Raw genomic sequence first — 27,331 nt, 5'->3', positions numbered from 1 at the left:
GGTGCTGCCCAGTGTGCCCGGTCCGGGCCTGGGTGGAGGAGGAGGAGGTCTCCATCCCCCGGGCCGGGCCCCTGCCCCTGCAGGTGGACACACTGGTGGTGGCAGGTGGACAGGTGGACAGGTGGACAGGGCACGTGCCTGGCAGCAGCGCCAGGCCTGTGTCAGCTGCCCAAAGCTGTGGGGGGCACTGGCCCCCACCGTGCCCTCGCACCCGACTTTCCAGGGGGGGCCCCACCAACCCCACCCTGCTCCTTCTCTTCCAGGTGCTGCCGGCCGCCACAGCGGGCACGGGCCCTGGACGTGAGGCGCCACCGCAGCCCCCTGGGTCACCTGCGGGCCCCTCCTCCTGCCCCCGCTCGAGCCCCTGCCCCCGGCCCCGGCCCCCAGTCCGGTCCGCTCGCCGCCAGACCCTGGCATGTCCAGGCCTGGCCCGCGCCTGCCTGCCCAGCCCGCGGAACCCCGGCGGCCCCGCGAGCTAGGATGAGGGGCCAGGCCGCCCCGAGCCGGCGCTGGGTCCTCTGCCCGCTGCTGCTGCTGCTGCTGCTGCTGCTGCTGGGGCGCCCGGCGGGGGCAGCTACAGGGGCCGCCGCGGGGCCCGGGGCCGAGCCGTGCGCCACGCTGGTGCAGGGCAAGTTCTTCGGCTACTTCTCGGCGGCCGCCGTGTTCCCCGCCAACGCCTCGCGCTGCTCCTGGACCCTGCGCAACCCGGACCCGCGGCGCTACACGCTGTACGTGAAGGTGGCCAAGGCGCCCGCGCCCTGCCGGGGCCCCGGCCGCGTGCGCACCTACCAGTTCGACTCCTTCCTGGAGTCCACGCGCACCTACCTGGGCGTGGAGAGCTTCGACGAGGTGCTGCGGCTGTGCGACGCCTCGGCGCCCCTGGCCTTCCTGCAGGCGGGCAAGCAGTTCCTGCAGATGCGGCGGGACGGGGCGCCGGGGCCCCCCGACGACGACTTCTCCGTGGAGTACCTGGTGGTGGGCAACCGCAGCCCCAGCCAGGCCGCCTGCCAGATGCTGTGCCGCTGGCTGGACGCCTGCCTGGCCGGCAGCCGCAGCTCGCACCCCTGCGGCATCATGCAGACCCCCTGCGCCTGCCTGGGCGGGGGCTCCGGCGACCCGGCCTCCGGCCCCCTGGGGCCCCGCGGCGATGTCTGCCTGAGGGACGGAGCGGCCGGAGGCCCTGAGAACTGCCTGACCAGCCTGACCCAGGACCGGGGCCGGGAGGGCGCCCCAGGTGAGTGAGGGGACGGGCAGCTGGTGGGAGGCGGTGTGGCCGAGCTCAGGGAGTGAGCGAGGGAGGGACCGCGGCCGGGTCGGTTTCCGTTTCTGGCCAGGAGGGCCCTTCCTTCGCGAAGGCAGGACCGTCTGTCTGGTGGGCCGCAGGCTGGCGGCCGGGGCTGCGGGGCTGCGTGGAGTGTGGCCGGGAGGTGAGACTCGGGGAGGAGCGTGCTGTGTAAATCACGTCTACGCGGTCCGTTCCTGAGCGCCGAGAGGTGTCCCAGGCTCCGGGTCAGGCGCGGGAAAGGGGTCTCTTGGACCAGGGGTCAGGTTCAAGGTTCTGGGAGAGGTACTGGAGAACCCGGGGGCGGGGCCCTGCAGGCCCAGAGCAGGCAGAGGCGGGGCCTGTGCTGGTCAGCCCTGCAGAGGCTGTGAAAGCGGTGCCGGTGGTGATGGGAAGCGGGGGGGGGGGGGGGGGGGTTGACGGGCGGCGGGGCAGGAGGTGGAGCCCCCCTTCAGGACTCCCCGGGTTTCCTGGGAGTATCTTTGAGGCTGGGGGAGTGGCTGGGACGGGAAGGGCGACAGGGCACAGCTTGTCTCAGACTGTCGGGTCCGAGATGCCAGGCAGGCAGCTGACCACGGGTGCTGGGCGTCTGGGGCCAGGCTGGCTGGTGGGCCACGCCGGCGGGGGCATTGTCCAGCGTTCTAGCCCCTCCTGAGCCACCAAGGCTGATGTACTGCTTCTCAGAACAACGTCTTTAACGGCATAAAATGCCAGTGGGGCCCGGCCGGCCTGGCTCAGGGGTTGAGCATCAACTTATGAACCAGGAGGTCACAGTTCAATTCCCAGTCAGAGCACATGCCCGGGTTTCAGGCTCCATCCCCAGTGGGGGGCGTGCAGGAGGCAGCCGATCCATGATTCTCTCTCATCATGGATGTTTCTATCTCTCCCTCCCTCTCCCTCCCTCTCTGAAATTCTATATAATAAAAGGGTAATATGCAAATTGACCGAAAGGCAGAATGACCGGTCGCTATGACACGCACTGACCACCAGGGGGCAGACGCTCAACGCAGGCTCACGGCTGGTGAGCACAGCGGCCCGCCTCCATGGCAGCACTAAGGATGTCCCCTCAAGGGCTCCCGCACTGCAAAAGGGCGCAGGCCGGGCTGAGCGACACCCCCCCACCCCAGTGCACGAATATCATGCACCGACCTCTAGTCAATAATAATAAAAAGGGCACCTGCAGTACAGAGGCCCCAGTTGTGCTGGGGCCCCGCTCTGTTTATACCCCCAGACCCCGGATCCCGACTAGACGCCTCCTTGAGCTGTGAAGGTGGCTGGGGAGGAGTGGGGAGCAGGGGAGAGGCAGGCAGAGCCCCCCGGGGGGCGGGGGGTGTCCAGGAACCCAGCAGAAAATGCCCCGTCAAATGGGGGGACAGGTCAGTGGCTTCATGCAGGCTCCCGGCGGAGGGGTGAAGGCTGGGAGGGCTGACCTTGGGCTGGGCAAGGTGGAGGTCACTGTGGCCTTGGCTTGGACAGCTGCTGAGGAGCAGAGACGCGGAGGGTGGCTCGTTCGGGGCGGACGGGGGGATGGGAGGGTCAGCGTGCTTGGCCACTCCCCTGCAGCCACCTGCCCGAGCCTCAGTTTCTTCACCTGCAAAGGGGTGACTGCTCTGCGGGGTGTGCTGTCCCAGCGAAGACTGTGACCCGGGGGCCGGTGGGCAGCGGCCGTGAGGGGAAGTGCTTGGTGCTGCTCGGAGCTGCGTGGTGTCGGAGGAGAAGGTGGAGGGAGGAAGGTGGAGGCGGGCAGGCGTGATCCACGCGTGAGGACCCGAGCGGAAGCCTGTGTGCTGGGGGAGCCAGAGCTCGGCCCCTCGCTGGGCACCCCCTCTGTGCCCTGAGGCAGGAGCTGGGGTGCAGTGGGGAAGGCCCTGGCCGGGGTTCACTTGTTATCTTGAGAACAAAGGGGTTACTGGAGGCTCCGAGCAGGAGAGTGACAGGCGCGGACGCTGCTGAGGCTGTAGGTGCACAGGGTGTCCAGGCCCAGAGCAGGGAGTCCCGGGGGTGGGGGGGGCGGGGTCCCCGCAGGCACCCAGGGGGGCCTGACGCTGGCCTGCTGGGGGCACAGCAGCCTCTGGACTGGGGGGGTCGGGCCTGGCTGGGGGGGTGCTGGTGGACTTGATGACGCACAGGATGTGGGTGCGGAGGAAGGAGGTGGCAGACCACTCCTGACATCAGCGAGGTGGGAGGCACTGGGTGGGGAGGAAGATCCCGAGGTCAGAGTGGACCCGAGTGTGAGAGGCCCCTGGGTCATCCAGGCGGTAACCTGCGAGCAGGTGCTCTGGGGCCTGGAGGCCCCGCCAGGACCAGGTCGGGTTGACGCCCCAGCCTGGCCTGCACGCACTGGGCCCCCCCAAGCCCCTCAACCCAGCCAGCCCATCAACGCCTTCACCCGCAGGCCCCTCACCGTGACCTGGAGAGACCCTGGTTGCGTGAGGAGCGGCGCGAACGCGTTTCTGACGGGAGTGACGTCAGCGCCGGACCCTGGCCCGCGGCAGAGACTGGGGACCGGGGTGTGGGGGTGAGGGGTGAGCAGGCGGGGCCCCCGTGAAGGTTCCAAGAGGGAATGGCTGGTGGCGGTGCCCGGAGGGGGGAAGGGGCAGGCATGTGTGGGTACATGTGTGTCCCTGCGTCCATGTGCCCAGTGTGTGCACGTGTGTGCATGGCGATGGGGTGGCATGTGGACCAGAGAGGTCCAGCCGTCATTCAGAAGACACACAGCGGAGCCGGGCAGGTGCCAGACCCCACATCTGTCTGCAGAGCCCTGTGCCAGGGAGCTTCGTCCCCCAATGGGCCAGGGGAGGCGGGCAGGGGGGGGAGACCAGGGGAGGCGGGGGGGGGGAGGGGGGAGGCGGGGGGAGGGGGGAGGGGGGAGGCCAGGGTAGGCGCGTCCTTCGTCTCCTCCCGGAGAAGGCTGTGCGCAGCCGTCGCGGAGGGAGCAGGCGGCCCAGGCCAGCCATGGCCCATTTTCCCCCTCCCCCCCCGCCGGGCCTGTCCCAGCGCCACATGGCCACGGCACGCGTCCGCCTCACTCGGCCTGTTCCTTGGGCCACAGCAACTGTCCCTCCCTGCCCGGCCGCCCCTCTGAGGCGCGCTCCCACCAGGGTCTGTCGGTGTGTCCCGCATCCCTCTGGCCCCTGCCGTCTCCCTCTGTGTTCTTCTGCCTCTGGTGTGACGGGGCCATTCCTCTCCAGGGTCGTTTTAAATATTCATGTTTTAATTAAAGAATTTTATTGCAGAAGCGACATGGAAGATAATGAAAACGCAGCGTCTGGGGGGCTGGGAGTGTGGGTCTGCGTGTGTCCCTGTCCCTGTGTGTGTCCCTGTCCCTGTGCGTGTCCCTGTCCCTGTGCGTGTGTTCGTGATCCTGGGTGCGTCTCATGTGCCAAGCCAAGATGGGGAGGGGCTGAGCTGGGGGCTGAGTGTGTGTGAGATGCCGGGACAGGGGGTTGGAGGGCTGGGACTGAGATGCTGGGCTGAGACCAAGACCCACCCAGAACTCCCAGCCCCAGAGCCCACGCTTTCCTCAGGAAGCGCGTCGGAGCCGCCCTGGGACCTGCAGGGTGTGGAGAGGCCGGGCGTAGAGGTGGGGGGGGCGGGCAGATGTCACTGAGCGTTGAGGGGCACAGGAAGCCGGAGGGGGCTCAGGCCTGACCCTCGCGGCCAGGGCGCTGCGCTCACGCGGAAACGAGTTAGAAAACTCGGGGAACAGGTGGCAGTCTCGCTGGCGACGAGGCCACTCCAGACGTGGGGGAGGGTGGGCCGTGCCATCCCCCACGGAGAAGCTCCACATGAGGGCTGCCATGTCCCGGAAAGATGGGAGGAGGGCTGTGCAGCAAGGCCCACCAGGGAGGGACTTGCCGGTCACCCAGGGCCCAGGGCGGAGCCAGGCGGGGCTGGCCTCGGGCTCCTAACGCCGTGGTCGGCAAACTGCGGCTCGCAAGCCACATGTGGCTCTTTGGCCCCTGGAGTGTGGCTCTTTCACAAAATACCACGGCCTGGGCGAGTCTATTTGGAAGAAGTGGCGTTAGAAGAAGTTTAAGTTTAAAAAAATTTGGCTCTCCAAAGAAATGTCCATCGTTGTCCTGTTGCTATTTGGCTCTGTGGACTGATGAGTTTGCCGACCACTGTAAACGGGACCACTCTTAGGGCAGAGCGGCTGGGAGGAGTGGGGCCTGCAGACAGGCCTCGGGGGCGGCTCGGCAGGCCTGAGTGTCTCTCTCTCTCTCTCTCTCTCTCTCTCTCTCTCTCTCTCTTTTGGATGTATTAGTAGCTCCTTTTTTTCTGAGAAATATTCTTTTTTGTTGTTGCTGTCAATCCTCACCCGAGGATATTTTCCCACTGATTTTTAGAACGAGTGCAAGGGATGGTGAGAGACGGAGAGAGAGACAAGGATGTGAGAGAGACACGCCCCAACCAGGGCTATGGTTTGAACCCGCAACCGAGGCACGTGCCCTTGACCAGAATCGAACCCGGGACCCCTTCAGACCACAGGCGGACGCTCTGTCCACTGAACCAAACCGGCCAGGGCCTCCGTTTCTGTCTGTGAAATGGGCCGGGCAGGCCTGCTCCTGGGGCTGTGAGGGGGCAGGAGAGGGTCCTCTCCAGGTGCTGGAAGGGGCTCTCCGGGCCGCCTCACCTGGAGGGGGCGTGGCGGGGGGCTGGCTCTCGGCCTCATCCTGAGGCCCCGTGGCCCCTGCCGCAGCTGGGGGGGCGCTCGCCAGGCGGCCCTGAGACCGGGAGCCCTTGGAAGGGCGTCCGAGCCGGCCCTCAGGCCCGCAGGGTATGGAGAGACTGGGAGTAGAGTGTGTGTGTGTGTGTGTGTGTGTGTGTGTGTGTGTGTGTGTGTGAGGGGGATCCAGGTGTCCCTGGGCCCGTTCAGGGGGCACCGGGAGAATGCAGGGCAATGTCTGTGGGGGGCGGGGGCTGTGGACTTGGCGGGGGCGGGGAGCGGGTTGAGGAGGAATTTCAGGGAGCTGTTCTATCCCCTGAGGTCCCCATCGGCACATCCCTGCAGGGGGCTCAGAGGAGGAACCTGGGTGTCCTGGGACAGACCCTACACTGGTGGGGGGTGGGCGGGGTCCTCAGGGGAACCAGGCCAGGTGGGCGGGGGTGAGTGGGCAGGTGCTGCGCCACCTGCTGGCCTGGGGCGCCCTCTGCTGGAGGAGACGGGAAGTGCACCGTCCTCCTCCTCCGAAGGGAGACACCCCACGCCCCCACTCCAGCCCACTTGGGGTGTAGGGACCCGGAGGTCACAGCCTCTGGGCTGGGGTGCCAGGGTGGGAAGAGGGCCCGGAACCCCTCTCCGTGCGCCTTCCCTCCTGGGTGGCCAGGCTGCTCAGAGGCCATTAATTGGTTCCATTCATCCGTAATGAGATGGAAATGAGCTTCCAGACAGAGGGGCATTGAGCTGGGGAAGAAGGCTGCCTCTCTCTGGGCCTGGACGGGCCGCCCCAGCCTTGCCCACTCCTCCGCGGCCCCCGGAGCTCCCCCGGCCAGGAGCACCTTGGCCGCCCAGCCTTGCAGTGATCACCCCTGTCCTGGATGCACATTTATCAAGTGTCAGCTCTGTGTGGGGACACACATTAAAACTAAAAACGCCAACAGAAATAGCAGCTTCATTTCCTGAGTGTCCGTTAGAGGCAGGAGTGTGGCCAGGGCGGGCGTCAGCCTGTGCTGGGATCGGGGCTCAGCCTGTGCCGGGATCGGGGCTCAGCCTGAGCTGGGGATGAGGAAGTCCATGCCCAGGGTCAGAGACAGTGGTGTAGGATGAGGGTCCAGGCTCAGTGTGGGGTCAAGGGGACTCAGCTTGCAACCGGCGTCCGGGTCCAGCATGGGACCCGGGTCAGGGGCGGGCCTGGGGGGTGGTCTGTCCTCTGAGCCCATGGCCACCCCCTTCTCCCCTCCCCCCCCCCACATCCTGCCACCTGGGTCACCAAGGTAACCAGCCTAAAGTGGTGGGTGTTTTGGCAGCTGAGGCCTAACCTGAGTCTATCCTGAAAGACGAGTTCTGCAGCAGTTGCCATGGGAACCGAGTGGCATCCTCTGATTAGCCGGCTTGGACACTCTCTCCCACCCACGGCGGGTTCCACGTCACGCAGGCTTCCGTGTGGGGGCTGGGCCGGGGAGGCGGGGGGTGACCAGCGGGACGTGCCAGCCTGAACCACCACCAGGCCTGTCTCCCTGGACTCCGGCCCTCTCTGCCCCTCCGTCTCGGGGTCACCGGACAGGGTGGCCAGGGCAGGGGCCACTGCCAAGGCCTAGAGTGCCCGACTGGGGCCTGTGGCTGATCGCAGCGGGCGGCCTTAGTCTGGGGGACAGAGTGGAGCATGTGGAGTCTGACTGTGGGTTCCAGGCCTGCTCCCCTCCTTGTAGGCTCGCTGGGTACCCGGGGCTCCCTCCCGTCTGCGTCTGACACTCGGCTGTGGTTCTGGGCGTAGCCCCCCGAGTGGGGGCATGAGAAGCGGGAGCAGCCTCGGCCGTCAGCGCCCTGCCCGGCACGTGGACGTGAGGAGGCGAGCGAGGGCCTGGTCTGCCCGCCTCCCGGGGCGCTCCCGCCGTAACTGCGGGGTGAGGCCAAGTGGCGTTTCTGAGCTGGGCTCCAGGCTGGTGCTGCTGACTGCCCTGGGTGCCAGCTCCCACAGGCCTCCTAGGCCCACCCCTTACAGCCCTCGTTTCCGCTGCTGTGAATGGGGTGAAAGCCCTCCTCGGGTGCACGGGACTTAGGTTCCTGGGTGCTGAGGTGCCTGGCACAGAGCAGGGCCCCCTGGAGGCGGAGGGGCCCTGCCCAGGATGCCCCGGGAGAGCTGGCCCTGGAAGCAGCCTCCCTTGGAGGGTGCGGGGGTCACGGGCCCCCCTTCACGGCGCTGCAACAGGAGCAGAGAGGCCTTCGTGCAGGAAGGGGCTCAGAGCCAGGCCGCTCTGCCCCCCCCCCCCCCCGTGCCCCTGGCAAGCCCTCCCTGGGCCTCACCACACCTGGAGCCTCATGTGACTGCGTGTGAGCGAGGGCCATGCCCACCCACCGGGGGCAGCCGCTGAGGTCCCAGCCCCTCCTGCTTGTCATGGTCTGAGTGCATCAGCGCCCACCTGCCCTGTCCCTCCTGGCTGGGCGCAGAGCACAGGAATGGGTGCTGAGTGTCCTCGCAGAGTTGCCCTGCCTCTCTGGGCCCAGGGGAAGGTGGGGCCTGTGGGTGGGAGGGTGGGGTCTGTAAGAAGAGGGAGAGGAGTTCCAGCATAGGCTCGGGGGGTAGAAGGCTCCCCTTGTCCACTGTGCACCCAGCGTGGAGAATGAGGCAGGCCCCTCTGCCCACATTGGGGAGGTCCCGCCCAGCTAGGCCTTGTTCCCTTGCGCCTGGCTCCCCCTGCTGGCCAGCTCGGGGAACAGGCGCAGGAGCCAGGAGGAGGGGCTGGGCACCTGAGTGGCCTTCCCCCGACCAGATCTGGGCTGGCCAGCGTCACTTGGACACGAAATTTGCTGCAAATCAAAGTTGATTCTCTGGGGTCCTCTCTGACCCCAGTGACAACGCCCATACCCGTCCTTCGCAGCGCTTTCCTACCCTCCTGTGTCAGTCCCAGGAGCAGCGCCCCCTTATCCTCAGAGGAGGGCATGAGCAGGGCAGGATGGCCCGTGGGGGGAGAGGGGGCACCACATGAACCTGTTCTTTATAAGAAATATATTTTTATTGATGATTTCAGAGAGGAAGGGAGCGGGAGAGGGAGATAGAAACATCAGTGATGAGAGAGAGTCATGGATTGGCTGCCTCCTGCACACCCCCTCCTGGGGATCAAGCCTGAAAGCTGGGCCTGTGCCCTGACCGGAGTCAAACCGTGACCTCCTGGTTCATAGGTCAACGCTCAACCACTGAGCCACGCCGGTCGGTGGGCATGAACCTGGTCTTTAGGCCCTTATTCTCGGGTCCACCCTTCCCAGACACCCCTGCCTCTCCCCGCCCCCCCCCCCCACATCCCACACTCCTAGGTGACCCTCCACAACCAGGCCTCCCACGTGCGGGCCTACCCTGTGGGGCTGTGCCCCATCCCTGCCTGGGAGACCCCAGGAGTCCCTCTCTGAACACGTGACCCCTGCGCTCTGGTTCCCCCCAGGCGGCTGGAAGCTGTGGTCCCTGTGGGGCGAGTGCACGCGGGACTGCGGGGGCGGCCTGCAGACACGGACGCGCACCTGCCTGCCTTCGCCCGGCCTCGGGGGCAGCGGCTGCGAGGGGGTCCTGGAGGAGGGCCGGCTGTGCAACCGCAAGGCCTGCGGAGGTGAGTGCGGGAGGGCGGGCCTGGGGCGCCGGGGTGGGCGGGGACTTGGGTGGGGTCAGGCCGGTAAGGGGTGGGGCCTGTTACAGTGGGCGGGGCTGGTGCGCGGGCGGAGCCACAGGTAGGGCGTCTGGCGGAGAGAAGGAAGGGCCGGGTAGGTGGATGAGACTGGGCGGGGCTTTCTTCTCACCTGTGGGTGGGGGATTTGGGGATGCTGCCTCCCTCCGCCACCCAGCCCCAGCTGCCCCCGCTGCCCCAGCTCCACCCCACCTCCAGGACATCACGGTCCGTCTCTAATGAGACTCTCTAATGACCTCATCCATATTTTAGCTGCTTCCATGGAATTAAGTCAAGTTGTAATGAGACTGCCACTCTTCGGGCTGGTTCTTGCTTGAGAAGAGGGTCTCATCTCAGCAGCTTGGAGAGATTCCTGGGGTGTGGGGGGCGGGGTCAAGGCCACAGGAAGCAGAGGGGCTGGTGGGGTGCTGAGCAGGGCCTTGGAGGAAGGGAGGGAGGGGCGTGGAGCAGGGGAGATGGGACCCAGAGGAATGGACCCCGACAGGGGTTGGCGCCAGGCCCGGGGGGCCCTGGTCCCAGGTTTCCCAGCTGTCCGGGGGAGAGGGGGGCGGGCGGGCGGCCCCAGCCCTGGTGGCGCTGTGCAGGGTCCTGCGTGCCACCTGGACCCTCACCGAGCCCGCCCCGCAGCGGCCGCGCGCACCAGCTCCCGGAGCCAGTCGCTGCGGTCCACCGACGCCCGGCGGCGCGACGAGCTGGGGGACGAGCTGCAGCAGTTCGGGTTCTCGTCCCCGCACACCGGTGAGCTGCGGGGGTGCGAGGCGCGAGGACGAGGACGCCGTGGAGTGGGGAGGGGGAGGTCTTAGCACACATACTGAAGCTGTAAAAATAACTTTGGTCGCCATAAGTAGGCGGCCCTCTCCTGGCCGCTGGCTGAGGGGGCGCTAGCGCAATGCGAAGGGCGGGTCCGGGCCAGCCCCCGGGGCCCGGGAGACAGCCCCAGCCCAGCCCACGGATGGGGGGGGGGGACGCAGGTCCTGAGGTCAGCCCCGCAGCACACACCTCGGGCTAAAGGCCTCGCCGCCCCACCGGCTGCTGCTCGGGACGCAGGGTCCCCCTGAGGGTCTGACTGCAGTCGGGCCCGCAGGTGACCCCGCGGCCGAGGAGTGGTCCCCGTGGAGCGTGTGCTCCAGCACGTGCGGCGAGGGCTGGCAGACCCGGACGCGCTTCTGCGTGTCCTCCTCCTACAGCACGCAGTGCAGCGGGCCCCTGCGGGAGCAGCGGCTGTGCAACAACTCGGCCGTGTGTCCAGGTGGGCGGCGCGAGGGGCGTGGGGCCGGGGTGAGGCGGCCAGAGAGGGGCGGGGCCGGGGCGGGGCATCAAGACCAGGGGCGGGGCATCTGGGGCCGGTGGGGGAGGCGGGGGCGGGGCCTCTGGGGCCAGTGGGGGAGGCAGGGGCGGGGCCTCTGGGGCCGGTGGGTGAGGCAGGGGCGGGGCCTCTGGGGCCGGTGGGTGAGGCAGGGGCGGGGCCTCTGGGGCCGGTGGGGGAGGCAGGGGCGGGGCCTCTGGGGCCGGTGGGGGAGGCAGGGGCGGGGCCTCTGGGGCCGGTGGGAGAGGCAGGGGCGGGGCCTCTGGGGCCGGTGGGGGAGGCAGGGGCGGGGCCTCTGGGGCCGGTGGGGGAGGCAGGGGCGGGGCGAGCATCAGGGGCAGGGCCTCTGGGGCCGGTGGGGGAGGCAGGGGCGGGGCATCTGGGGTCGGTGGGGGCGGCCGGGATCCGGGACGGAGGGGAGGTGGTCGTCAGGGTCAGGGCTGGGCGGGCGGCGGTGGGGCAGCAGTGCCCAGTGGCCACAGGGCTCAGCGGCGCCCCGGGTTCTCCGCAGTGCACGGCGCCTGGGACGAGTGGTCACCCTGGAGCTTGTGCTCCAGCACCTGCGGCCGGGGCTTCCGGGACCGCACGCGCACCTGCAGGCCTCCCCAGTTCGGAGGCAACCCCTGTGAGGGCCCCGAGAAGCAAACCAAGTTCTGCAACATCGCCTTGTGCCCTGGTAGGTGAGAGGGAGGTGCCCCGATAGGTGAGAGGGAGGTGCCCTGGAAGGGGAGAGGGAGGTGCCCCGGTAGGTGAGAGGGCGGCCGCGGGGGGCACAGAGGGAGGGCCGGAAGGGCTCGTGGGTACCTGGCCAGCCCCAGGGCCCATGCTGGAGGTTGGAGACCCGGGGCACTCTCATCCATGTACCCTTGGCATCAGGGTGGCCTTAGGGGTGTTCGCGCCCGTGTCCCAGGCTGCAAGGTGTGTGGGGAGGGGAGGGGGCCCCGGGCGTTCACACCATGTCCTGGCTGGGCTAGGCGCGGGGGAGGGGGGGGCCCCGGGTGTTCACACGGCTCCCGTCCCTCCCTCCCCCGGGCCGGGCAGTGGACGGAAACTGGAACGAGTGGTCAAGCTGGAGCGCCTGCTCCACCAGCTGCGCGCAGGGCCGGCAGCAGCGCACGCGCGAGTGCAACGGGCCTTCGTACGGGGGCGCCGAGTGCCAGGGCCACTGGGTGGAGAGCCGAGACTGCTTCCTGCAGCAGTGCCCAGGTCAGCGCCCGGTCAGCAGTGGGGGCGCGAGCAGGGCGGCGGGGTGAGGCCGTGGGGGCTGACTGTGGCCTGGCATGTGGGCACGGGGCCTGGGGGCCGGGAAGGGGGGTGTCCAGGGGGCCAGTGCAGGAGGGGCACCTGTTTCTCTGTGTGGAGCTGAGCTCTGGTTTCTCCTCCCGGCTCTCCATGTTTTTCGTCCTCACGGCTTCCTGCTCCACCCGCCTGGGTCCCCACGGCTCGGTGTGTCCGGCCCTCCCGTGCCCTGTCCGTGGTGTCCGCCCTCCCGTGCCCTGTCCGTGGTGTCCGCCCTCCCTGCGGCCCTGTCTCTCTGGCCCTGTGTCTCTGACCGCCGTGACTCCGGCACCTGCGCTGTCGCCTGCACCCCGGCCGCCCCGCAGTGGACGGGAGGTGGCAGGCCTGGGCCTCGTGGGGCGGCTGCAGCGTCACCTGCGGGGGCGGCACGCAGCGGCGGGAGCGGGTCTGCTCGGGGCCCTTCTTCGGGGGAGCCGCCTGCCAGGGCCCGCAGGACGAGCACCGGCAATGCAGCGCCCAGCGGTGCCCCGGTGCGTGTCCCCTCGCCACCCCACAGCTGGGCTCCGGGAGGCACCCCGAGGGGCGGGGTGGGCATGGGGCTGAACTGGCCGGGGACCCATTTGTCTTAGTTTGTTTGGTTTTTTTCTTAAATATATTTTTATGGATTTCAGAGAGGAAGGGAGAGGGAGAGAGAGAAACATCAGTGATGAGAGAGAATCACTGACCGGCTGCCTCCTGCACGCCCCCCCACTGGGGATCGAGCCGCACCCCGGGCCTGTGCCCTGACCGGGAATTGAACCCTGACCTCCTGGGTCATAGGTCGACGCTCAACCGCTGAGCCCGGCGGTCGGGGCTCTCCCGCTGGTGAGGGTGGATGTCCGGGAGGGGTCTGCCCCCTGACCTGCCTCCAGCACTCAGCTCCCTGCCTGTCCGCTCCCCCTTGGCAGAGCCCCAGGAGATCTGTGATGAGGACAACTTTGGCGCCATGATCTGGAAGGAGACCCCGGCGGGAGAGGCGGCCGCAGTCCGGTGCCCCCGGAACGCCACGGGTGAGGGCGACCAAGACGGGGTGTGGGGTCCTGAGGGCGTGTCTCCCGCTGGTCCTGGCGGCAGCCGCTCAGGGATGTGGGGATGAGAGAAAGCGAGGCGGGTGCCCCCACCCGGGCCAGCTCTGCTCTCGGAGGGTCCCTGCTTCTGGGCCGAGGGTCCCGCCAGAGGGGCAGGGCCTGGGAGCCGTGAGCGGGAGCCTGCCCGGAGCCGGGCATCCAGCCGAGAGGCGGGAGCAGCGCTGACCCTCCGCCTCCCCAGGCCTCGTCCTGCGACGCTGTGAGCTGGACGAGGAGGGCATCGCCTACTGGGAGCCCCCCACCTACACCCGCTGCGTCTCCATCGACTACCGCAACATCCAGATGATGGTAGGGCTGCCCCCGGCCCCGCACCCCTTTGCCCGTGTCCTCAGGCGTAACCTCTGTCCCCGGTGGCACCCCCTGTGGACACACGTCCGCTGTGGCCACTGGCAGGGGACGGCAGAGGGGCACTGGGCCTGGGGGGGCCTGGGCACCCGCCCCACCGTGTCCTGCAGAAGCGTGGCGCCCAACCCTCTCCATCTCCCCAGACCCGGGAGCACCTGGCGAAGGCGCAGCGAGGGCTGCCCGGGGAGGGCGTGTCCGAGGTCATCCAGACGCTGGTGGAGATCTCCCAGGACGGGGCCAGCTACAGCGGGGACCTGCTCTCCACCATCGACGTCCTGAGGAACATGACGGAGATCTTCCGGAGGGCCTACTACAGCCCCACGCCCGGCGACGTGCAGGTGCCCGGGGCCACGGGAGGGCACCAGCAAATGGTCCCACAGAGCCCGACCCTGATCACACACCCTGAGCCCTGACCCTGGTCACACGCTGGGCCCTGACCCTGGTCACACTCTGGGCCCTGACCCTGGTCACACCCTGAGCCCTGACCCTGGTCACACTGAGCCCTGACCCTGGTCACACCCTGAGCCCTGACCCTGGTCACACTGAGCCCTGACCCTGGTCACACCCTGGGCCCTGACCCTGGTCACACCCTGGGCCCTGACCCTGGTCACACCCTGGGCCCTGACCCTGGTCACACCCTGGGCCCTGACCCTGGTCACACTGAGCCCTGACCCTGGTCACACGCTAAGCCCTGACCCTGGTCACACTGAGCCCTGACCCTGGTCACACCCTGAGCCCTGACCCTGGTCACACCCTGAGCCCTGACCCTGGTCACACCCTGAGCCCTGACCCTGGTCACACTCTGAGCCCTGACCCTGGTCACACGCTGGGCCCTGACCCTGGTCACACTCTGGGCCCTGACCCTGGTCACACTCTGAACCCTGACCCTGGTCACACTCTGAACCCTGACCCTGGTCACACGCTGAGCCCTGACCCTGGTCACACGCTGAGCCCTGACCCTGGTCACACTCTGGGCCCTGACCCTGGTCACACGCTGGGCCCTGACCCTGGTCACACGCTGGGCCCTGACCCTGGTCACACACCCTGAGCCCTGACCCTGGTCACACGCTGAGCCCTGACCCTGGTCACACGCTGAGCCCTGACCCTGGTCACACTCTGGGCCCTGACTCTGGTCACACACCCTGAGCCCTGACCCTGGTCACACGCTGAGCCCTGACCCTGGTCACACACCCTGAGCCCTGACCCTGGTCACACCCTGGGCCCTGACCCTGGTCACACACCCTGAGCCCTGACCCTGGTCACACACCCTGGGCCCTGACCCTGGTCACACGCTGGGCCCTGACCCTGGTCACACCCTGGGCCCTGACCCTGGTCACACACCCTGGGCCCTGACACTGGTCACACCCTGGGCCCTGACCCTGGTCACACGCTGGGCCCTGACCCTGGTCACACTCTGAACCCTGACCCTGGTCACACGCAGAGCCCTGACCCTGGTCACACCCTGAGCCCGGACCCTGGTCACACGCAGAGCCCGGACCCTGGTCACACCCTGAACCCGGACCCTGGTCACACGCTGAGCCCTGACCCTGGTCACACGCTGAGCCCTGACCCTGGTCACACCCTGAGCCCTGACCCAGGTCACACTCTGAGCCCTGACCCTGGTCACACGCAGGGCCCTGACCCTGGTCACACGCTGGGCCCTGACCCTGGTCACACGCTGGGCCCTGACCCTGGTCACACGCTGGGCCCTGACCCTGGTCACACGCAGGGCCCTGACCCTGGTCACACGCTGGGCCCTGACCCTGGTCACACGCTGGGCCCTGACCCTGGTCACACGCTGGGCCCTGACCCTGGTCACACGCAGGGCCCTGACCCTGGTCACACGCTGGGCCCTGACCCTGGTCACACGCTGGGCCCTGACCCTGGTCACACGCAGGGCCCTGACCCTGGTCACACGCTGGGCCCTGACCCTGGTCACACGCTGGGCCCTGACCCTGGTCACACGCTGGGCCCTGACCCTGGTCACACGCTGGGCCCTGACCCTGGTCACACTCTGGGCCCTGACCCTGGTCACACGCTGGGCCCTGACCCTGGTCACACTCTGGGCCCTGACCCTGGTCACACTCTGGGCCCTGACCCTGGTCACACTGAGCCCTGACCCTGGTCACACCCTGAGCCCTGACCCTGGTCACACCCTGAGCCCTGACCCTGGTCACACCCTGAGCCCTGACCCTGGTCACACTCTGGGCCCTGACCCTGGTCACACGCTGGGCCCTGACCCTGGTCACACTCTGGGCCCTGACCCTGGTCACACTCTGGGCCCTGACCCTGGTCACACTCTGGGCCCTGACCCTGGCTGGTCACAGGCCCGGCCCTGACCCTGCTGCCTGTCCTCTGCTCTTCCTCCTCGTCCAGAACTTCGTCCAGATCATCAGCAACCTGCTGGCGGAGGAGAACCGGGACAAGTGGGAGGAGGCGCAGCTGGTGAGCGCGGGTCAGAGCAGCAGGTCGGCCAGGCAGCGGGCGCCTCCCGAGCCGAGCTGGCCCAGCGCCGACCCTGGGTTCTCACCCCGTCGGCCTCCCCCGTCGTGTGGCTTGGAGGAAGCCGCTTAACCTTCTGAGCGGAGCCTCGTTTCCCCATCTGTCGGGACAGTAGCTCACCTCAGGGGCTCCGTGGGGACGGGCGGGGCGGGGGGGGGGGGTGTTGGCCACGTGTGCTCGTTGGGGTGACCAGGACGCGGCAGTTCTTTCTCGTCTGGAAGAGTGGTCACCCCCTCCCTCCCAGGCTGACCTGCCCCCGGGCAGCACCCAGTGGGGACGGCAGGAGCCCCAGGACCCGCTGTCCTCCCAGCCTGGCCTCCGGGCCCAGTGTCCTCAAAGGTCCCGACCCGCTTCCCAAGTCAGGTCCGGAGCCTGCAGGCTAGGGAGTGGCCAACAGGACCCCACGCTGAGGGGCAGGTGGGAGGAGGTGGAGGAACAGGTGGGTCCCAGGCTGGAGTGTGGGGCCTCGACGACACCCCGTGTAGCTCTGGTGGTTGGCCCTCTTGTGGGCTGCTCCCCGCCTCTGAGGCTGCCTGCCCTCCCCCTCCCCCGCCAGATGGGCCCCAATGCCAGGGAGCTGTTCCGGCTGGTGGAGGACTTCGTGGACGTCATCGGCTTCCGCATGAAGGACTTGCGGGACGCGTACCAGGTGACAGACAACCTGGGTAAGCCCCACCCCCGCTGCGCCCCACCCCCACTGAGCACACCCCCTGCTCTGAGCCCTGGGCTCGCCCTCCTGCTCAGGTTCCTCCTCTGCGTACACGGCGGGGCCAGACCCCCTCCAGGCAGCGTCTCGGGTCGGTTCTGTGCACAGACCTGACGCGGTGCGGGAGGGGGCGGCGTGGGCGTCTCAGACCCGGACGATGTCCTGGAGACCCTGCGTCCTGGGGACACGCCACAGCCCCCGCCCACGGCCCCCGCCCACGGCCTCCGCCCACGGCCCCCGCCCACAGCCCCCGCCCACGGCCCCCGCCCACGGCCTCCGCCCACAGCCCCCGCCCACAGCCCCCGCCCACGGCCTCCGCCCACAGCCCCCGCCCACGGCCCCCGCCCACGGCCTCCGCCCACAGCCCCCGCCCACGGCCCCCGCCCACGGCCTCCGCCCACAGCCCCCGCCCACGGCCTCCGCCCACAGCCCCCGCCCACGGCCTCCGCCCACGGCCCCCGCCCACGGCCCCCGCCCACAGCCCCCGCCCACAGCCCCCGCCCACGGCCCCCGCCCACAGCCCCCGCCCACAGCCCCCGCCCACGGCCCCCGCCCACGGCCTCCGCCCACAGCCTCCGCCCACGGCCCCCGCCCACGGCCTCCGCCCACGGCCCCCGCCCACGGCCCCCGCCCACGGCCTCCGCCCACAGCCCCCGCCCACGGCCTCCGCCCACAGCCCCCGCCCATGGCCCCCAGGGCCCGCCCGCTCTTGCTGGTCGCCAGGCTGTGTCTGCTGGGCCGGCCCTGGGGATGGGAGGGCAGGACTGTGCGGCCGCCCCTCTCTGCCCTCCACGCCCGGAGTGGCTGCTCAGGGGGCTGGTCCACCTGCCCCGGCATTGAGGGATGCGGGGGGGTTGGGGCCTGGGCGTGAGGCCTACGCTGACCACATCCCACAAGCGTCGCCGGGGTGACATTGGTCACAGCCCCCCCACACCCCGCACTTTCCTTCTGCGTCACCCCGACCCAGGCTCCGTCATCTCCTTACTGTCCTGGGGGCGGGGGGGGGGGGCGGGGGGGCAGGTTTGTCCCTGTCCCTTTCTGGGAGCCACAATGGAGGGGGAGCTGGGCTCCAGCATCGGGGGGCAGCGAAGTGGACCCCAGCGGCCCGTGGACCCGGCCAGCCCGGGGCGCGTGGAGGGACAGTGCACACGGGAGGGACCGGTCTGTGCGTGGGGCCAGGGCTTCGGTGAGAGGCTAGGAAGGGCCCGGCCTAGGCCCCTCGGGGAGATGGCGCCCGGCGGGAGCCTGGCTGGGTGGCCCCGGGGCCCCAGGCCCCCTCTGAGCCGTGTGCACCCCACGTGATGGCCCTGAACCCCCAGGCCCACTTCCCAGTTCCCCAGCGCCAAGGCTCCTCGTCACGTAACTGCTCCCTGTCTGTCTGTCTGTCTGTTCCTCTTGTCGGTGCCGCCACAGTCCTCAGCATCCACAAGCTCCCAGCCAGCGGGGCCACGGACATCAGCTTCCCCATGAAGGGCTGGCGGGCCCCCGGCGACTGGGCCAAGGCGCCCGAGGACAGGGTCACGGTGTCCAAGAGCGTCTTCTCCACAGGGCTGGCCGGTGAGGCCCGTGGGCAGGGACGCTCCGGGGAGTCTCGGGCCCCAGTGTCTGAGGGGCCGGCGCCAGGAAGGGGCTCCGGAGTCGGGCTCGCTGCCCCACGTTCCTTCTCGGTGCGCTCACGGCCTCCGCTGCCTCCAGGGATCGTCCTGCCCCCCACCCCACGGGCCCCCCCACCCCCGGGCCTCCTTGTGGGATGGACGAATGGGCCTCCTCGTCGCAGGCAGGGACAGGGCTTCCCCTGAAGTCACGCGGCAGGTGGCCGGGGTGCCCCGCAAAAGAACGCTGCCCTGCCTGTCCCAGCTCTCGGGGGCCCCTCGGGGACCTGGGCAGTCACCCCAGCTCTTCGGCTGCAGCGCCGCATCTGTAGTGGGGTGCAGCAGGACCACGGAGCCTGGCCTCCCGGGGTGCAGGCTTGGGGACGTCGGGAGGAGGGTGACGGCACCCTCTCTTCCAGAGGCCGACGACTCCTCCGTGTTTGTGGTGGGCACCGTGCTCTACCGGAACCTGGGCAGCTTCCTGGCCCTTCAGAGGTGGGCACGGGGAACCTGGGAGGCTGGGGTGGCAGGGGGGGGCAGCCTGGAGGAGGTGGGGAGGCAGGGGCACGGGGCATCGGTGGGCACTCGGGAGAGGGGCCTCCCAGACCCCCTGACGCGGCCGCTGACTCCCCAGGAACACGACCGTCCTGAACTCCAAGGTCATCTCGGTGACGGTAAAGCCACCCCCGCGCTCCCTGCTCACCCCCTTGGAGATCGAGTTTGCCCACATGTACAACGTGAGTGCCCCGCGGTGCGCGTCTGCACGGGCACGGCTCCCCCCTTCGAGCCCTGTGCGTGGTGTGGGGGGGCGTGGGGGAGCGTGGGGGGGCGTGGGGTCTCCCCTCAGCCTTAGAGGAGCTGCTTTCATCCCCGAGTGGCGAGTGGGGAAACGGAGGCTCGACAGCGGCTGTGAGCTGCTCGGGGTCACACAGCAGGGTGGCGCGGGAGCCGGAATCTAACCGCCTCTGAATCTAACCGACACCTGAGCCCCAGCACGGCAGCCGGTTCCTGTCCGCCTGGTGGCTCCTGGGGGGCAGACACAGCCATCCCATCGCGAGACCGGTGTGGCGGCCGCAGGCCCGCCATGCCCTGCCCCTTGGGGTCCTCTGTCAGGCCAGGCCGAGAGGCCCCGGAGCCCAGGGATCACCCAACCAGGACAGGGCAGTGCCACGCCTCGAACCCAGGACAGCGTAGGGGGCGGAACCAGCCCTGCTCCTTCCCGCTGGGTGGCCTCGGGCGCGTCGCTCAGCCCCCCTGTGCCATGGCTCCCTCCCTGTCAAGTGGGAGCTGCAGGGGGGGTGAGGACTAGGTCATTCCCATCGGTGTTCAGAGAGCTGCCCCCCAGGGATGCTGAGAGCCCCCTGCCTTTGGCACTCCTGTCACCCCGGCCGGCACGCGGTGGCCTGCAGGACGGGGTGCCCCGAGGTGACCCTCGGTCGCTCCCCCCTCAGGGCTCCCTGGGGGCTCTGTTGCCCCTCGTGCCCTTAGCTGCCCAGCCAGGGGAGCACCCAGAGGTGGCTCCGGCCACTGCGGCTCGGCCCTGCTGCCCGCGGCCAGGAGCTGCCCGCGGCCACACGGGAGGGGTGGGAGGTGGGGCGGGCGCCAGGCTCTTCCCTGCTCTGGCCTCAGCTTCCTCCTCCGCAAGCACCTGTTCCCTGGAGGGACTGTGTAGGCCAGGCGTCCTCAAACGACGGCCCGCGGGCCACAGACGGCCCGCCGCGGACATGGATCCGGCCCGCCGGGTGCCGCTGCCTGTCCTGCTTAGCAGCCGACACGTCCCGGGCCCGCAGTGCGCATAGGAATTTGTTCATAGTTTTTTTTTTTAAACTATAGTCCGGCCCTCCCGCGGTCTGAGGGACAGTGGACTGGCCCCATGTTTAAAAAGTTTGAGGACCCCTGGTAGGCAGAGCGCCTGGCCCACCTGTGGGCGGATCCGGCCGCGACCCGGGGTGGGCTGGAGAGGGCCGGCAGGTGGCCCTGACGCCTCCCCCTCCCTCCAGGGCACCACCAACCAGACCTGCATCCTGTGGGACGAGACAGACGTGTAAGTGCTCCGGGCGGGGAGCCTCGACCCCGGGGTGGGTTTTGGGGAGCGGGGACCCAGCGCGGCCAGGGGTGCAGTTTCTTGTGTGGCCACGTCCCCCGTCCACCCCGGGTCTGGCCCTGAGGCAGCATGGCGCCCACCCAGCCGCCTCAGGGAAGTCCTGACAGGCCTGGCCACCGCCAGCAGGAGGCAGACCCGGGCGGCTGGAGGGAGGGGTTCTCGGAGAGCGGGGTGATCAGATGGGAGGCAGCGGTGCGGGCTCCGGGATCACGGGCCCAGGTCCCCGTCCTGCACCTGCCGATGCCGCCCTGCCATAGGCTGCGGCGCATGAGAACAAGCCAGGTGCCCGCTCCGGGCCCGGCAGGGACGGGCTGACTCGGCTGGGCTGTGACGTGGGGTCTCAGGGCTCCGCGTGGGCACCCCACAGCGGGGGGGCCCAAGACATAGCGAGGCAAAGGGGGAGGTGGGGACCTCATGTAGCCACAAGGACGTTTGGGCAAAGGTCCCCGTGAAGAGCAGCGCCCAGAGGGGTGGAGGGTCAGGACTGGGGAGGTGGGACAGGAGGGGTCTGCGCTGGACCCGAAGGACCAGGTGGGCCGGGTCGGGCTGGGCGTGCCCCCAGGGGCTGGGCATGCACTGGGGAGATGGGCTCAGTGGCAGCCTGTCTCAGCCCCAGCACCAGCCCTCAGGCCTCCCTGTGCGCCCTCCAGGCCTGGGGGGGTGGGGGGGGTGCCCTGCTGGACCCCGGGCCTGGGGTACAGGCACCAAGTCCCCCCTCGTGCTCTGGGCAGCGAGTGGCGCGTGTGTCCTGGGGGGTCAGGGAAGGCTCCCGGAGCAGCTGGCAGAGGAGGACAGGGGCCGAGGCAGAGCCTGAGCAGGAGCCGGGGCGCAGGCCGGTGTGGGGGGGAAGCCGTGGACTCGGGGGGCTGTGCCAGGCTCTGGGAGTAGCCACCCCCTGGCTGCCCGGCGGCCCTTCAGCGGTCACGGCTGCAGGAGGCCTGGCCCCCACCCCTGTCCCCTGTGAGTAAGGAGGGCAGCAGGCGGGCGCGCACTGGGTCTGTGCGAGCGCTCAGGTGGTGCCACGGGCCGCGGGAGGGGCCCGGAGGATCTGGTGCCGAGGGCTGGGCACCTTCGGGGCGGCCCACGGGAGCTGACGTGTGAGCAGAGGGTACACAGCGCCGGGCACCACCTGGGCCTCCCCTGGGCCTCGCCTGTGAGGCTCTCAGAGGCCTGTGGTCCGGCTGAGGCGTCCGGCCCAAAGCTGGGCGGCCTGGGTCCACAGGGGACGGAGGCTGATGGGTGGGGGTCAGGGAGGGGTCGGGGAGGGTTCCCCCTGCCCTCACCCCCTGCTCTGAGCTGGACGGCCCCTCCTCCCATGATTTGGGACTGCTCCTCACCCATGAAACGCCGGAGGAGCCAAGGGCTTCCGGGTGACCCGCTGTGGCCCGGGCAGGCCCAGGTCGATTCCCCAGTCAGCTCTCGCTGGAGGAGGCCTGGAGTTGCATGTGCTGGAGAGAAGGGGCCTCCCTCCCACGTCTGCAGGGGCACGTGTGCGGGGGAGGGGGGAGTGGGAGCGTCAGTGACCATCCAGGGAAATAGTGACCTCGCAATCCATGACTTGACCTTGGTACCCGAGCCCTGAGCACAGAGGGAGCTGACCTCAGTCTCCTTGACCCTGACCCTGGTCACAGTCAGCCCTGACCCTGGTCACACGCTGAGCCCTGACCCTGGTCACACGCTGAGCCCTGACCCTGGTCACTCTCAGCCCTGACCCTGGTCACACGCTGAGCCCTGACCCTGGTCACATGCTAAGCCCTGACCCTGGTCACACTCTGAGCCCTGACCCTGGTCACACGCTGAGCCCTGACCCTGGTCACATGCTAAGCCCTGACCCTGGTCACACGCTGAGCCCTGACCCTGGTCACTCTCAGCCCTGACCCTGGTCACTCTCAGCCCTGACCCTGGTCACTCTCAGCCCTGGCCCCATGCCTCAGTGGCAATGACTGGACGTTCTCTCTCATTGTTACTCATGCGTCACAAGCTGGTGGGCTGTCTCCTCCTCCAGCCCCTGGGACAGCGGTGTGTGCGGCACACTCATCGTGGACAGAATGAGTCAGAGGGTTCCACCTGCAGTGCGGACCCTGTGTGTCTCAACCTCATTACACGTGCACACACACGTTCACATGTACATATGCACGTGCATACACACGCACGTGTACACACACGTGTGCACACGTGCACGGGCTCAGCATCCACACACGGTGTCATTGCACACTTTGTAAACCCCGGGCCCTGACAGGCCCTGGAGACCCTCCCGCCAGGATCCCTGGCGTGTAATCAGCTCCCCCTCTGAGTGCAGAGACCCAGTGGCCCCTCCTCACCCTGGCTGACAGAGCTCGGGGCCCCTCCCCGCACCCCACACCGCGTGGCGGCAGCAGTGAGGTCCGGGAGCAGGCATACTGACGGGGGAGGGGGAGTCCTGCAGACAGGATGGATGGGTGGAGGGTGGAGAGTGGGTGGTCTGTGCTCCCCCAGCCGCGGGCCCCCAGCACTGCCTCCCACAAGGCCCTGCCCCAGGGCCCATCCTGGTCCCTTTAAGAGCTGAGCCCCATCCTCGGTTTCCATGGTGAGGGCACTGAGGGGCCCAAGCGGCCAGCGAGCGGAAGGGAGACTTGGCAGGCCCCCGAGTCGCTGTCAGGGGCCCGTTCCCAGTTCCCAGCCGGCGTTCTCCCACGCCAGCCCGTTCCTGGGCGGCCCTCACAGACGGGCAGGGCCCGGGATGGGCGGCCCTCACAGAAGGCCCCCCAGGGAGCACGGGGGTGCGCTCTGCTCCCCTCCTGAGGAGGCCGGGCCGGGGAGGGGCGGGGTGCTGCCCTGGGCAAGGTCACCCGCCCACCCGAGCCTCTGCCCGTCTCTGTGCCCCGTTTTGTCCTGGGGGGCGGCAGGGCTGACAGACGCCTGCTGGGGCCTGCCTTCTCCTGCGAGGAGGGAACTGGGGGGACAGACAGGTCCCGGCTGGGCCACAGGCCTGACCCTGACCCTGGTCACACCCTGAGCCCTGACCGGCTCCCCCTCAGCCCCTGTGCCCCTCCGCCCGCCTGGCCCTCTGCCCTCATCTTCTCGGGCCCCAGCCTCACCTGGTGGGGGGCCTCCTGCCCATTCTCCTGCCCCCGCCCCTGTGCCTCTGCTTCCTGCCCCCCCAGCAGGATGGGAGCCCCTGAGGGCGGGGCCTGGCTCTTAGCCCCCAGGAAGGCCCATGTGAGGGGGTGAGGGACCTGGCTCTTATCCCCCAGGAAGGCCCATGTGAGGGGGTGAGGGACCTGGCTCTTATCCCCCAAAAGGCCCGTGTGAGGGGGTGAGGGCCTGGCTCTTAGCCCCCAAAAGGCCCGTGTGAGGGGGTGAGGACCTGACTCTTATCCCCCAAAATGCCCATGTGAGGGGGTGAGGGCCTGGCAGTGCCCACGCTGGCGGGGGAGCCCGGCCTCCCTTCTTCAGCCTCAGTTTCCATGATGAGCGTCCACCTTCCAGAGCAGACAGCAGCCACCCGGCCCCTGACCCCCACCGGCTCCTTCACTGAGACACCTCCCAGGGCCTGGAAGCGGCCTAGAGGGCGGGGTGCTGCGGGGTGCGGCACGGGGACGTCTAGAGGGCCCGCGCCCCCGCTCCCGCCGCTCGCTGCCCCGCCCGGTGTGGGCAGCCCAGCAGGGGCCGTGCCTGTGGTGCCGGCAGGAGGGCGACAAGGTGTCTGCAGCCCTGGCTCCGGGTCAGGTGTGGCCGGGGGGAGGGGGGGGGGAGGCTGGGAGTGGCAGAGGCACAGGAGCGACTCGCAGGTTGGCAGGAGCGGTGACTGGGGTCCAGGCCCTTTCTTGGCCTCGGTGCAGAGGCGCCCAGACGGAGGGGGTGGCACAGTGACCTGCGGTCACCTGAACGGGACATGCCTGGAGGGTGGGCTGGTGGCCAGGGCTGTGCCGGCCAGGGCGGGAGCGGCGGCCTGAGCTCCGTGCACCGTGGTCGCCGGGCTGGTGTGAGCCCTGCGTGGCGGGCCCTGCCGGGGGTGCGGGGCGGGGCGGGCGCCGGGTCAGTGCCCGCTGGGTGCTGGTGACAGGGCTCACCAGCCGGTGTCGGTCCTCGCACAGCCGCGGGTTGGTCCTGAGGAGATGATGGCGGCCATGGGGACGCGGCCGATAGGGGAGGTGGGGCCGGGGAGCACGGGCACCCAGGAAGGGCGGTGGCAGCAGTGGGGGTGACTGTGCTGATGGGGTGGGATGGCGAGAGCGACGGCGTTGGCAGTGGCGGTGCTGGCGGTGGTGGTGGTGGTGGTGGTGATGCGGGTGCGATGGCAGGGTTGCTGTTGATGATGTGGTCGTTGGTGATGATGGTGGCCGTGCGGGTGGTGTTGCTGTGATGGTGGCACTGGCGTGGTGTTCGTGGCAGTGATGGTGGTGAAGCAGTGGCAGTGGCAGTGATGATGATACGGATGGGGTTGGTGATGGGGTATTGACAACTGTGCTATAGATGGGGGTGATGATGTTGGTGATGGTGTTGATGTGGTGCTGATGGTGCTGACGGTCACAGGATGGGTGTGTCACTGATGATGACAGTGATGCTGTGGTGCTCGGATAACATGGTGGCAGTGATGACAGTGGTGGTGGTGGTGATGGTGGTGATGGTGATGGTGCTGATGATGGTGGTGGTGGTGGTGGTAATGGTGGTGATGGTGGTGGCAGTGACTGTGAGGTGGCGATGGTGATGGTGGTGGTGCTGGTGGTGGTGATGGTGGTGGTGATGGTTATGGTGGTGATGGTTATGGTGGTGATGGTGATGATGGTGACTGTGAGGTGGTGATAGTGATGGTGATGGTGATGGTGATGGTGGTGGCAATGACTGTGAGGTGGTGATGGTGATGGTGGTGGTGATGGTGGTGGCAGTGACTGTGAGGTGGTGATGGTGATGGTGGTGATGGTGGTGGCAGTGACTGTGAGGTGGTGATGGTGATGGTGGTGATGGTGGTGGCAGTGACTGTGAGGTGGTGATGGTGATGGTGGTGATGGTGGTGGCAGTGACTGTGAGGTGGTGATGGTGATGGTGGTGATGGTGGTGGCAGTGACTGTGAGGTGGTGATGGTGATGGTGGTGATGGTGGTGGCAGTGACTGTGAGGTGGTGATGGTGATGGTGGTGGTGGTGGTGGTGATGGTGGTGACAGTGACTGTGAGGTGGTGATGGTGGTGGTGGTGGTGGTGGTGATAGTGGTGGCAGTGACTGTGAGGTGGTGATGGTGATGGTGGTGGCAGTGACTGTGAGGTGGTGATGGTGGTGGTGATGGTGATGGTGATGGTGGTGGTGGTGATGGTGGTGGCAGTGACTGTGAGGTGATGGTGTTGATTTGATGTTGGTGGTCCTTTCGGTGGCAGCGGTGAGGGTGGAGGTGTGGTGACAGTTAAGGTGATGCTGGTGGTGGTCTCCACTCTCGGGAATTTCAGGTCCCTCCTCGGGGGAACCCGATGCCCCATGGCACTGCTCACGAGGGCAAAGGGCACAGGCAGGATCCCTGGTCTGGGCCTCTGAACTGGGGGAGTCGGAAGGTGGAGCGGTGTTGGCAGGACTCCTGTCCTCCCAGGCCCATTCCTTCCAGTGGGGCTGGGCAGCCCAGGGCCCCTCCTCTCCAGCAGCCGGTCTGCCTGGCCGGCTCCCGGGGCCTCTGTGGCCCTGCCCAGCAGTGGCTGAGGCGGAGAGGAGCTGGGCCTGGGGAGGGCCCGGTTTCCAGCAGGGGGCGGGCCTGAGGCTGGGCGCCCGACTCCGAGTGCCGGCGCCAGGGGCCAGGAGCGAGGAGATGGGCATCTCGGGCTGTGGAACACGAGAAGCCCTGGCGGCCCCGGTCACCGATGCAGGGACACTGAGCCAGGCCCAGACATGCCAACTGCAGGGGGGGGCACAGGCCTGGGGCAGGGGTCTCACCGAGGAGTGGAGGGATTGGGGGCGCGGGCCGGGGCGTTGGCTTGGGGAGCACAGCGGAGGCGACCCCTGAGGATGGTGCAGGCCGGGCCGGCCGAGGCGATGGCGCTCCCAGCAGCCCCGTCTGCACCGGTGGAGACAGCTGCCCACTCCTGTTCTCCCCGCGCGGCGGCTGTGCCCACCCAGCTTCCTTCTGCGTGTGGGAGGACACCTATGAGTCACTCACACTCCAGTGTGAATTAGCCCATCACACCCCAGGGGGCCCTGACAGCTCGTCCCATTATAGCAGCTGCTTCCTGGGCTGGCAGGGGGCATCTGAGTGCAGCGAAGGCCTGGCTTGGGTGGGGCAGGGGCTCTGGGGGGGCCTCTGGGTTACTGTCCCGATGCCCCTCGAGTGTGCCAGGGCCCGTCCTGCCTGCCCAGGGAGGACCTGGAAACCTGAGCAGAGCCTCACCGTGGGGAGGCCAGGCCGGGGACAGGAGGGCCAGGCAGGGGGTGGGAGGGCCAGGCCGGGGACAGGAGGGCCAGGACAGGGGGTGGGAGGGCCAGGCCAGGGACAGGAGGGCCAGGCCAGGGGTTGGAGGGCCAGGACAGGGACAGGAGGGCCAGGCACGGGGTGGGAGGGCCAGGACAGGGACAGGAGGGCCAGGCAGGGGGTGGGAGGGCCAGGCCAGGGACAGGAGGGCCAGGCAGGGGGTGGGAGGGCCAGGCCAGGGACGGGAGGGCCAGGCACGGGGTGGGAGGGCCAGGACAGGGACGGGAGGGCCAGGTAGGGGGCATGGGGACCAGGCAGGGGTGGGGGACTCTGCGGAGGAGGCTGAGGGTCAGGGACAGGCCTCACTGCAGGAGCCAGGAGCTGGCCATGCCTAGGCCGCGGATGGAGCCAGCCAGACCAGGC

The 27,331-nt window shown here is 68.8% G+C and overlaps 1 protein-coding gene across 2 annotated transcripts in view; it reads left to right on the top strand.

Annotated features, from left to right (window-relative positions):
* ADGRB1 (adhesion G protein-coupled receptor B1) overlaps nt 1-27,331 on the top strand; it is a 62,258-nt gene that overhangs the window by 9,257 nt on the left and 25,670 nt on the right. For both annotated transcript variants that reach the window (XM_080646969.1, XM_080646970.1), the window contains exons 2-17: nt 264-1,234; nt 9,383-9,544; nt 10,247-10,357; nt 10,704-10,868; nt 11,437-11,601; nt 11,967-12,131; nt 12,530-12,694; nt 13,112-13,213; nt 13,473-13,579; nt 13,780-13,974; nt 16,013-16,081; nt 16,695-16,803; nt 18,258-18,401; nt 18,856-18,931; nt 19,071-19,173; nt 20,437-20,480. In XM_080646969.1, coding sequence (XP_080503095.1) covers nt 481-1,234; nt 9,383-9,544; nt 10,247-10,357; nt 10,704-10,868; nt 11,437-11,601; nt 11,967-12,131; nt 12,530-12,694; nt 13,112-13,213; nt 13,473-13,579; nt 13,780-13,974; nt 16,013-16,081; nt 16,695-16,803; nt 18,258-18,401; nt 18,856-18,931; nt 19,071-19,173; nt 20,437-20,480 — 2,636 coding nt within the window. In that variant the 5' untranslated portion in view covers nt 264-480. The remainder of the gene's footprint in view (nt 1-263; nt 1,235-9,382; nt 9,545-10,246; nt 10,358-10,703; nt 10,869-11,436; nt 11,602-11,966; nt 12,132-12,529; nt 12,695-13,111; nt 13,214-13,472; nt 13,580-13,779; nt 13,975-16,012; nt 16,082-16,694; nt 16,804-18,257; nt 18,402-18,855; nt 18,932-19,070; nt 19,174-20,436; nt 20,481-27,331) is intronic.

Source organism: Plecotus auritus (genome assembly GCF_963455305.1).
Source record: "Plecotus auritus genome assembly, chromosome: 11".
Taxonomy (NCBI): Eukaryota; Metazoa; Chordata; class Mammalia; order Chiroptera; family Vespertilionidae; genus Plecotus; species Plecotus auritus.
This window is presented reverse-complemented; position numbering and strand designations above follow the sequence as displayed.